The 12,305-nt window shown below is 37.4% G+C and overlaps 1 protein-coding gene across 1 annotated transcript in view; it reads right to left on the reverse strand.

The window, feature by feature from the left end:
- Nucleotides 1–4,644: 4,644 nt before the first annotated feature.
- The window catches only part of WDR75 (WD repeat domain 75), a 32,406-nt gene continuing 24,745 nt past the window's right edge, over nt 4,645–12,305 (reverse strand). Inside the window, exons 15-21 of the mRNA XM_033230907.1 lie at nt 11,586–11,680; nt 10,747–10,842; nt 9,955–10,124; nt 9,315–9,374; nt 5,851–5,997; nt 5,372–5,463; nt 4,645–4,984 (exon numbers count right to left, since the gene is read on the reverse strand). Of these exons, the coding sequence (XP_033086798.1) occupies nt 4,780–4,984; nt 5,372–5,463; nt 5,851–5,997; nt 9,315–9,374; nt 9,955–10,124; nt 10,747–10,842; nt 11,586–11,680 (865 nt within the window). The 3' untranslated portion in view covers nt 4,645–4,779. The remainder of the gene's footprint in view (nt 4,985–5,371; nt 5,464–5,850; nt 5,998–9,314; nt 9,375–9,954; nt 10,125–10,746; nt 10,843–11,585; nt 11,681–12,305) is intronic.

Raw genomic sequence — 12,305 nt, forward strand, 5'->3', positions numbered from 1 at the left:
AAACCAATTTCCTCCTGTGTTAAATTGGGGTAACACCTGACACATGATACTATAGACAAAGTATGATGTGTGTGAAATGCATAGCACATAGTTGGTGATTAACATGTGGTTCGTTCCCCAGTGAAGTTGAGATTGTGTATTTCCTGAAATATAAGCTATGCCTTTCATTATGAAAGGCATACCAGTGAGAGCACCAAGTGTAACAGGCTCATGTCTTGATAGATAAATGAAATGAACAATGAGGTGTCTTTATGGATTCACCTTCTATGACCAGACCAGCTTCTAGTAGGAAAGGAACTGAGGGACAGCATTATAGAACGGCTAGATGAAAGTCCAGGTTTTAAGGAATCAAGCAGCCATTTCCCTATTACTTGTATAGTATTCTTTGAGAAAAGAATTGTTAATATTGAAGCAGGAATTAAAATAATCTTCCCTGGCAAGGTTTTAGTGTAAGAGTGATCAACTTATTTGAAAAAGTAATTAAGTCCACACTTACACAGTGATTTTTCAGGTTGTATAGTAATCACTATTTTAAAAAGACATGTCTCAAAGTTAAGTAATTTGATTTGAAAGTATAAAATCTTTCATGTACAACTGCAAAAAATAAGTATTTCTTATACTTGGAAGTACCACGTCAGTGTCTGCATAGGGCAAAATAATAATAAAATTTATTTGTAATTATGTCAATATGCCACAATCTCCTAAAGGAAGAGGGAGGGAGAAGCTGAAAATATCAAAATGAATGTTGACACAGTATTTGTTTTACTTAAAATTTCCAAGTAAATCTGATCAAGCTTCCAGATTCGTGCTGTCCAAAACCATAGCCACGGTGAAGGTAGCTGAGTACTGGAAATGTGGCTAGTTCAAATGGAAATGTGCTGTAAGTATAAAATATACACTGAGTTTTGAAGGCAGTATGGAAAAAAATGTCAAATATCCCAATAAATCATTGAAAACTTGGTTATAGGTTGAAATATTTTAGATACATGGAATTTAATAAAACATCATTTGAGGGTTTTAGAAAATATATCAGCATTAATTTCATTTGGTTATTTTTACTTTTTTATTGTAACTATTAGAGAATTTAAAGTTATACATAGGACTTGCATTATATTTCTATTGCATAGTGCTACTCTATATACAACTACCAGTATATAGAGGGTCATGTTAAAAGCCATGAAAGAAATCTGCAAAATCAGTGAGGAACTCACAGGGCAAACTTGAGTTTTTCAACAAATTGTGCACAGAAAGAAATAAGAAAAAAAGGAAAAAAAGAAGAGGCAAAGAAGAAAATGTAAACTGAGACTTGAGAGGTCTACTTCAATGGCAGTCTGAAATCCATGGACCTGCTCCTTAGAACAACCGTAATCAGTAAGTTACTTTCAAAAACCTAACCATTTAAAGTCTCCAGAAATTGGCTGGGCACAGTGGCTGAGGCCTGTAATCCCAGCACTTTGGGAGGCCCAGGTGGGCAGATCCCTTGAGGTCAGGAGTTTGACACCAGCCTTGCCAACATGGTGAAACCCCATCTCTACTAAAAACACAAAAAATAGCTGGACGTGGTGGCTGGTGCCTGTAGTCCCAGATACTCAGGAGGCTGAGGCAGAAGAATCGCTTGAACCTGGGAGGCGGAGGCAGCAGTGAGCTAAGATTGCACCACTCTACTACAGCCTGGGTAACAGAGGGAGACTCTGTCTCAAAATAAATAAATAATAAATAAATAAATAAAGTCTCCAGAAATTGTTTTAAGGGTATACAGCAAATGAAGAAACATTTATTCAACATATTCTAATAAATCTTGGTGGCAAGAACAGTGAGAGTCTGTGGTACTCAATCAAGTCACAAATTTCTCCTTCCTCCTCAATTCAGCCAGCATGATAGAAACTCCATTCTGGGCAGCCGTGGCCAAAAAGACAGAGATTCCTCTCCCCTCAGCTGTCAGCATTTCTCATTGCCTCCAACTCTCTGTTGCAGAGGCTACATTCCAGGCCAGAGGTTGGAATCTCCCTTCCTTCACCAAGCCCCTACTCAGAGTGGAGCTTCTACTCCAGGGATGGTAGCTAAGAATACTGGAGCTCTGGTCACCACTGCCCCGGCTTGCTGGTAGGCTACTGCCTCTGCCCAGTTTGTAAAGCAGGGGTGTCACTCTTGAGAGAACTGGGCCTTTGTGCTTACCCATGGTTCTGAAGCAGTGGCTCAGAGATCTTGCCCAGGGGCAAGAGGCAGTCCATAAGAATAGAGTTCTGACAGAAGCCTCAGAAACAATGGGGATTTGGGTGGTAAGCAATTAAGATGAGGCTGGTAGCAGTGAAAATACTCTGAGTAATACTATACTGATGGATACATATGTTGTGTAAATCCACAGAATTACACCAAGACTGCACCCTAATTCAAATTAGACTGGGTGATTATGATGGGTTGAGGTAGGTTCTTTGATTGTAAAAAATGTACCACTCTGGTGCACCAGAGATGTTGATAATGGAGTAGGCTATTGCATTGCATGTGTTGGGGGAGAGGGTATATGGGAAATCTCTGTACTTGCAATTTTCTTGACCTAAAACTACAATAAAAAAAATATTTAAAACAACAAAAGCAGCCCTGAAAAAGGATGTCAATTTTTTTTTTTTAAATTTCCACCTTCCATCCCACCACCAGTAAAAGGGGACTCAATATAGTGGATGATTGTGGAGCAATTTATGTGCCATAATGTAAGTAATGTAAAATGCTGCAGTTGATATGTAAAGTCTGGTGGTTCTTCAAAAGGTTAAACAGTTACCTAATAACCCAGTAATTCCACTTGTAGGTATACTCACAAAAGTGAAAATAAAAAGGAATGAAGTACTGATATATCTACAACATGGATGCTAAGTGAAAGCAGCCAGTTACAAAAGATCACATATTGTATGAGTCCATTTACATGAAATGTCCAGAATAGGCAAATTGACAGAGATGGGATGAATAGTTGCATTGTTGGTGAGGTGAGGGAGGTTAAGGGAAATGGCTAGTTTTGGGGTGATGAAAATGTTCTATAATTGATTGTGGTGATGGTGTGCAACCCTGAATGTATTAAAAACCACTAAATTGTCCTCTTTAAATGCATGACTTGTATGGTTTGTGAGTTACATCTCAAATCTCAATGTAGCTTATTTTTAAAAAATGTAGCCGAGGTGGGAGGATCGCTTGAAGTCAAAGAGTTCGAGACTAGCCTGGACAACATAGCAAGACATCTCTACAAAAAATTAAAAAATTAGCCAGGTGTGGTGGTGAGTGCCTGTAGTTCCAGCTACTTTAGAGTCTCAGGTGGGAGTTGGGGGCTTGAAAAAAAAAAAGGTTAAGATTTTATATAAATAGTGATTCAAAAACATTTTAAGTCTGTTTAGGATGCTACAGACTGGGTGGCTTATAAACAGACACTTATGTCTCAGTTCTGGAAGCTGGAAAGTCTAACAAAAAGGCACCAGATTTGCTGTTTGGTGAGGCTCCACCTCATCGTTCCAATGGTTTTCTTCTTGCTGTGTCCCCACATATTAGAACGGGCCTAAAGGAGCTCTCCAGAATCTCTTTTATAATGGCATTTATCCTTTTTTTTTTTTTTTGAGACGGAGTCTCGCTCTGTCGCCCGGGCTGGAGTGCAGTGGCCGGATCTCAGCTCACTGCAAGCTCCGCCTTCCGGGTTCACGACATTCTCCTGCCTCAGCCTCCCGAGTAGCTGGGACTATAGGCGCCCGCCACGTCGCCCGGCTAGTTTTTTGTATTTTTTAGTAGAGACGGGGTTTCACAGTGTTAGCCAGGATGGTCTCGATCTCCTGACCTCGTGATCCGCCCGTCTCGGCCTCCCAAAGTGCTGGGATTACAGGCTTGAGCCACCGCAAAGGCTCCCGTCTCATGACCTAATCATCTCCCAAAGGCCCCATCTCCAAATACCACATTGAGGATTAGATTCCAACATTTGAATTTTAGGGGGCGCACAAACATTTGGTCTACAGCACAAACTAAAAAGCCATTTGCAGCAATTTTTGTGAACATTCATCGAGATGTGCTCTTACAAACACTTTGTTTTTTGTGCTAACTTTTAAATATAGATTTTACAGAAGTACATTAGGGAAGTGGAAAACTCAAAATGCTAGGTGGTTAAGATGTAGTAGCTTCACTGCTTTAACATAAAACAGGGGATTTGGATCGTTTTCTACTAGCAACAGGACTTTGGGCCAGATGATCTGAATTCAGAATTTTAGGCAGCCCATGTTACTACATAATATCCTCAGTGAGGTTTGTGGAACACTACATAATCAACTCGTCTCTAAATTTCTCTAAGAGAAATAAATACACTAAGAGGAATAAATCAGGACTAAAGAAACCTCACTCCAGCTCAGGTCATATTTGGCCACCAAATGAATTTCAGTGTTAAACAAGACAATTATATCAACAAAGACTTTTAATTTTCAAAACTTTTCGTATCTCCAAACTGCAGCTAAGGGGACATATGCTGTACAGTTCAAGTCTCAGTTCTGCTGTATCACCTGTGAAGAAAATACCTACTTGTTTTATAAGGCTGACGTGTGACTCAAAATAAAAAAGTGAGATGATGTGGTATATCAGTGGTCCAGTAACTCTAAAGCATGATGCAAATACATGTTCATATTATGTTTTTCTTAAAAAGCAAAGCTTAATATTTATTATCTTGTTTTTAGAACAGAAATAACATTAAAATAGATGTTTTTGGAATATCAACATACAATCAAAAACACAAAGTCCAAGAATCCTCCCCATCTCCAAGGCCTAAAGGGCAGCTATCCAGCTGTAGTCTATTTTCCTGAATTTTCTCAGTTCTTTTTCTTCAGATTTTGACAACTGATGTATAATGTCTTCTCCTAAACCTGTGTTATTTGTATCCTGGACCTTTTCAATAAAATCATTTTCTTCGTCTGAATCTTCACTTTCTTTTTCTTCTTCCATATCTACATCTTCAGGAATTTCTTTAGCACTTTAACAATAACAGAATAAAAAAACACTATTAAAAAAAGTTTCTAAACAGTAACTTTCTAATTTGACACCTATGTAGGAATACCATACAAAGTAAATGAAGACTTTTCTTACTAAGTACACTTTAAAAATTATGGGTTATTTATAAAAGAGCAGGTGAATTTACAAAAGTGTAATTTTAAATTATGTACCAAACCCTTAAAACACACAAAGATCTTTTTTGAAACTTATTTTCAATATATTTTACTTAACAATCCTATAGCCTTTAAATCAGTTTTAAAGTTTATGAAATAAAAAGAAATACAGTGGAAGAATACTCTAAAAAAGGATAAACACCATCCTGTTTCCCAAAACAGTGGATCTAAACCTGTCTTAAGAACTACTTTACCTCTTAGTCTCTTTAGATAGCAGCAATGAATTTACAAACATGGAGCACAGGAAAGCAGCAGATGGCAGGACATGGGCTGGAGTGTGAAGAAGCTGGAGTCAAACAGAAAACAGAGTTGCAGTTAAAAAGGTCATTCTCCACCGCAGTCTGTTCCTACAGTGTCCTCATGGAGGCCCTTTTATTGTAAATGCCAAGAGTGAAACAAGAAAAAGCTTTCCCCATACAAAAGCCAAACCAAAGAAAAATGCATTTCTACCTTCCTACATTTATGCCAACAACCACCTCTACCCCTACCCCAGGTCCAGGCCAAAACAATCCCAGATCACAAGGTTAACTTATTCAGTTTGTTGTTAGTTATTTATTTGGGTATTAAAGTTGTACAGCATACAAATTACAGATTGACTGTGTCAAAACTCCAGCTTCGGGTGCTTTAAGTGCATTTAATCTGTTTCACATGGTTTGCTTTCATAATTACTTACCTCACTAACTGCGGGTATGTTTTCTGTTAAGGGTAGTTGTACCAGCTCATTCTCTAAAGTTTCATTTAATTTTTCATCCTGGTGTTGCCTGTGTTTTCCCAATATGAAATAAAATGGGGTTGTGGGAAGACTTTCTTCTGCTAACAGCTGTTAAGGATTTAAGACAAAGGGAAATTATTTCAGAAAAAAGGAAGAACTGCTTTTGACTTAACAGTAAGTACTACAGAATCATAAGTCTGTGAGGAAAGGGATTTTGCAAATTATCCAGCTAGTATGATTCTCTCATTTCACAGAGAAAGCAACTGAGGCCTAGCATCGCACTTATGAGAAGAGCTAACAGTGGACACTTAGATGACAGAATAAAACATGCATTTACCACTAGTTCTTCACCAAATCCCACAAAAATGACAGCAAAAGGGTTTTCAAAGGACACATACTCACAATGATAGAAAATGAGGGAAAAGGCCTCAACAGTAACATGTTGGAAGCTGGAGAGCAGGCTGAAGGATGGTGTTGAGCTTAGTAGAGCTGAGAAAGCACAATTCAAGCTGGCTGTAGGGAAAGCCAAGCATCCCAGTTCATACTACAGAATCCTGCACATGCTCAGGAGTTGGTAATAATAGTAACTCTGTATGTGGGGTGAAAATGGGACTAGACAAACCAGATGGGCTGGTCAAAAGTCTATTTAGAAAGCACCCAGATTCCTACAGCTCCTCCTCAGCCACAGCAGAGGGCTCTAGGTCTTTAGGCTGGGTATGGGTAGCAGTGGTGGTGGTATCTTCATATCTAGGCAGTTGTACTTCATTAGGGGGTTCTCAGAAAACTGGCAGGCAGGTCTAAGTCCTTCAGGCAAGAATGCAGAATAATTTTATATGGTTAATTTGACCAGCCTAAGTAAGACCTAAAGATACAGCTGACCTTGGAATAAGAAGGGTTCGAATAACATGGCTATGTCAAGTTTCTTCTATTTCTGCCAGAGCTGAGATGGCAACATCAACCCCTTTTCTTCCTTAGCCTACTTGATGTGAAGATAAGGATGAAGACCTTTGTGATGATCTATTTCCACTTAATGAATAAACATATTTTTCTTTTCCTTATAATATTTTTTATTTTTTTTGAGACGGAGTCTCCTTCTGTCACCCAGGCTGGAGTACAGAGGTATGACCTAGGCTCACTGCAACCTCTACCTCCCAGGTTCAAGTGATTCTCCTGCCTCAGCTCCTCGAGTAGGTGGGATTACAGGCATCCACCACCATGCCAGGCTAATTTTTGTATTTTTAGTAGAGATGGGGTTTTGCCATGTTGGCCAGGCTGGTCTTGAACTCCTGACCTCAAGTGATCCACCTGCCCTGGCCTCGCAAAGTGCTGGGATTACAGGCATGAGCCACCGTGCCCGGCCTCCTTATGATTTTCTTAACATTTTTTTTTCCTCTAGCTTACTTTGTTGTAAGAATACAGTATATAACACATATAACACAAGTTAACTGTTATCGGTAAGGCTTCAGATTAAGTTTTGGGAAGTCAAAAGTTATACATAGGTTTTCAATCTCTATGTTGCTCAAGGGTCAATTATAATGACATTTGAGATTGTCTAAATAAATTAGCTCACATAGTGCAAGCCAGGGGATAAGTTCTGCACAGGCAGAGAACTTCCAAGTGGCTTTTTAACCCGCTTTTAAATCCAAAGACAGTCAAGAATCATCAGACTCTGATGAAAACCTCTAGATGAAAGGCAGCAACCAAAACAAACCAAAACCAAACAAAAATATGATGGAAACAGACCATGAAAATGAAAAAAAGATTTGATGATAAAGATGAGGAAATCTTCCAGAAAACAAACAAAAAATAGGTAAAACAATAAGAATAATAGAGAACCATTTTAGAAGGTCCAGCACTAAATAATAGGAGTTTTAGAAAAGAATAGAGAAAATACAGGGAAAGAAGTAATTAGCTCCTCCTTAGTTCTCTACTCAAAACCCTCCAAGGGGCCCTATATGTAACTCAGATAAAAAGTCAGAATCTTTTCAAAAAGGCCTACCTAGACTTCTCTGTTTAAAATTACAAGCTGCATCCCATGCATGCCATCTTTTCATCTATCCCCCACTCCACCGTAATTCTTACCACCTTCTCTATTCCATATTTTACTTAATGCATGTTGTTTACTGTCTCGATCTTCTGGTGGACTGTGAATACCACAAGTTTGTAGGGACTTGACTACTTTTCTCACTACTGTATCCCAAGGGTCTAGAATGGTCCCTGGCATACAGTAAATAACAAAAAATTATTAAATTAATCCAATGAGTTTTAAAGGAAAATAAACAAGCCAAGTTACAGATAAAGGAACAAGAATAAGAATGGTATTGAACTTCTAGTAATACTGGAAATTATAAAATAATAGGAAAATAATGTTAAAGTTCTGCAAGAATGATTTTCAACCTACAACTCTATAATAATCAAGTGAAAGAGAATAAAAACATTTCCAAACATGCAAGGTCTTAAATTGACCTCCAATGCACTAAAAGAATGCTTCACCAAAACGGGGGAATGACCAAAGAAAGAGAAAAACTATGCCACTAATAGAGTAGAGGTCAAATAAATCCCCAGAATGATGGTGAATACAGATGCTAGGATGACTACTCTGTAGCAGGTTTCCAGAGCAATCAGTCCAGATTGAATACAGTCAGAAGGCTCTTGGAAATAATCCTTCATGACTTGAAAAAATACCTAATGTATCTGAAAACACTCAGAGAAGACTTATACAACTTGAGCAGAATTTGGGTTGAATTACATGAGAATAGAAAACTAAGCAAATGAAAAAAGAAGGCAATCATTAACTCCAGAGAAAATAAAAACTTGGTCACAAAAGGAAAAACAATCTGCCTATTACTACTACATGGCTTGGCTATGAATTGTGTTAACACAGCTATGACAATGACTACTAAACTAACCTATTTAACATTTACCCATATGGGAAAAATTGGGGGGACAAGTAGGGAAAGTGTGTGTTGTGTATATGCAAGCAGTGCTGATGTAAAAAAGGGCTAAAAATTCAGCTTCAATAGATCAGAGTTAACAGATAATACCTAAATCTGAAAAATCTATAGTTAGAAATATAAACATTTCTTAGAGATTTCTTAGAGAGTCAGAGTTAAAAAAAAACTTCAGCTAAAAGATTTGAGAGTGATTGTCTTTGAGGGTAATGGTAGTGGTGTTGGAGAAGTTTTTTCTGAAGAGCCTAAAATATTTGACTCTTTAAATCAGAAGCGTATGTTACCGATATTATAAATTAAAACAATTTTAAAAGAGCACTAAAACTTTTAAGAGAGACATATCAGTTTATAAGTATATGACTTTTAATTCCATTTTAGGGTCAAGTGAAATATTTTTCTCATAGTTGACTTCTAAAAGGTAATTGTATCCTTTCAGGTAGGCAATACATCCTGCTATGAATGGCTAAAACATACCTGTTTGCTTGTTGGTGTGAGTTTTTCTTCTGGAGACTTTGTACTGAATGTCAATAAACTCTGAAAAGAGAGATCAATTAATGATGCAAAAGACAAACTGTAGAGTGCAAATCTAAACAAGGTGTTACGGGGTGTTAAAAAATGGGAAGGTCAAATTTTTCATTTTGATATATATATTTGACAATGGAAAAGGAATAAAAGATTTAAACTTATTTAATAACCACTATGAGAGTTACAAGATTATGTCTGAGAGATACTTAAGAAATGGTAATGAATAAAAAATAACTGACAGACCAAACTCAAGCCACCATTTTAAAAACTGCAAATCAAACACTAAAAAAAAAAAAAAAAAAAAAAAAAAAAAGATTTACGCAATTTAAAGTATTTTAGTTGTCTTCTGCTTTTTTGCTGTCACAGAGTTAATGCAAGCAATGCCTAAGGAACCTCAAAGGTGTGCGGTAAAATGATAATACATTTACATTAATAATACTGCTGTACTGAGCATATTAGACCTAATTTTTGGGGAAATAATCCTTTAATGAAGTTATTTCACCTAGAACAAACTCACACCAACAGTCATGGGCTATCAGTCTAAAATTCCATGTACAAAGTGATTGCCTTTCTTGAGGGACGCAGTTACCTGTGATTTTGTTAGGAAGTAAAACTGGGATCTATTTAGCCACTGGTAAGCTTCTGAGGTGAAAGATTCAGGGACATCTCGTGGAACAAACACTCCCCACTGGACTTCCTCTCTGGAGATACCCTTTTGAATATACAATGGCCTTGGCTCACTAGGTTTAAATACAAACACTAGAGGAAAAAAACAAAGAGACAATAACATTTTGCCTGAAAAGGTTAGTTCTAGCCTTAGACTGGCAGATTAAACTAATCCTGGGACTCACCCCATTGAGTAACTGGCCCAAGTCATGACTGTTTTAGGCTGATTCAAGAGGTATCTACTGTGTGCCTACTATGGGCCAGGCAGGTTAGGAATGAAGGCTATGAGGATGAAAAAGAGAAAGAAGAATTATGCTCCAGAGGCCAGGGCCTACTGCAGAAGACAGAAACCACAGTAGTATTTTGTCTGTAAGTACTAGAAATGAGATATGTAGAAACTGCTTCAAGAACACAGAGCATGACCAATTAAAGCTTCTCAGGGGCAGTTGGGAATGTGTCAAAGTGGTGAAATCTCCTGAATTTTAAAGACTGAGTAGGAACTGGCTTGTGGAAAAATAAGAAACGTATTGGAGCTCTCCTAGAACTAAGTATGGATGCACACAATGACAAAGTGTTAGGGCAAGGAAGGGCCGTGCCTCAAGCAAAATGGCTTCCAATTAACATCTGATTTGAAGGCAAGTTTGACTCAAATTATATTAAGAAGAAAACTTAGGTCATAGATATTCTCTTACTACAAACTGTGGTTTGTACTTACAGTCTGAACCCACTGAAGACTGAGAGATTGCTGCAATATTCTCTGAATTAGGATCAGGTTCCATAACTCTAACATTTAATTTTGCATTCCACTCCACTGAGGGGGAAAAAAAAAGGCGATTCACTTCTAAGGAAAGATTTACCAAAAGCTTTAAAAAACTTCTATTATTCTTAGGAAGAGGAATCTTATGCTTCCAACTAACACACATGGAGACACACTGAAATGATCTGTGGAAGGCTGCACTAAAGTGAGAGGCCAAAAGAAAAACACACTGGAACTTTAGCACTCCTTGTACAAACTATGAAAAGATTATTATTTCATTATAATTTATGTCTAGTGCTTTTCTGATGCTGCTAAATGTGGACAGTATGTTAACCAGAGTTAACTGTAAACAATACTGAAAAAAGTTACCGCACACATTCATTAATAAGCAACTACTATGCCTTCCAAACATACACTCAAATGGGTAAAATGTTCACATTTGTTAGGACTGTGATAGAAGGGTAATGCAGATTAGTAAGCATTAAAAATGAGCAGAAAACATTATTCAAATTGTCATGAGGATGGGGATATGGAGGGCATCAGAAAGTCACACACAATGAAAACAGTAGGAAAAGGTAAGGATAATGGAAGACGACTTACCAACAATTAAGCAGTTAATAAAAAATGTCTGTTACAGGCTCAGTATTCCAAATTTTGGTGGTATAATATGTCATGTAAAAAACTGACTATTCCAAGTACAGACCTGATGATATGATCCCTAAGTCCTAAAATGCCAAAGTTTAATGTCAACTCCCTATGTGCTTTGCTAGATTACTTTAGAGTAAAAAAAATCTTACATGCACAACTCAGCAGATTCCAACAGCAAAGAATGCCATTTTCAGTAGCACCAAGTAGATACTTTGAACATGTCAATCTCCCAAAGCAAAGGTGCCTAGATTAAAACCACAAGGAAGTTAGCAACAGTCAGTTCTATCAAATTCAGTTACAAAGAACTGCAGGCTTCCAGTGGCTGTATTAGTTCTATGTAATGCAGATTTTAATATAGACACATATGTTTTTGTTTATAATTATCCTGAAGAAAAAAGTGTCTAAGGAGTACAAAAGGAAGCGTTTATTTAACTATTTCTTTAGGAAAATAGATCAGATGACCAATTCTTTAACACACTGTGCAGTATACCAATTAACATGTAACAGAGAATGTACATGAAATGTACAAAGTCATCTGACAAAAATCCTACTTTATTTACCGAGAAGAAGAAAACTTGTAATTTCAATTCTGAAGAAAGTTTTACAAAGTAAATTTAGAATCAGACTTGCTGGCAATTAGAAACGATCTCAGTAGGCATCTGATTCCGTCCTCAGGACCAACTACCTGAAGCAGTACCTGAAAATGCTTCTGCTACTTTCCCCTGTGCCTCTCAGAAACAATGAGGTTGGCACATAACACGGTTTTTATGGGAATACACAGAAAATAAGAAGGTTTGGATCCCCTGAGGCTTACGTATGGCTTCTGTTATCATTCAGCACATCCATGAAAGTATTCCAAAGAAAAAATA

Source organism: Trachypithecus francoisi, unplaced genomic scaffold, assembly GCF_009764315.1.
Source record: "Trachypithecus francoisi isolate TF-2019V2 unplaced genomic scaffold, Tfra_2.0 Lachesis_group13, whole genome shotgun sequence".
Taxonomy (NCBI): Eukaryota; Metazoa; Chordata; class Mammalia; order Primates; family Cercopithecidae; genus Trachypithecus; species Trachypithecus francoisi.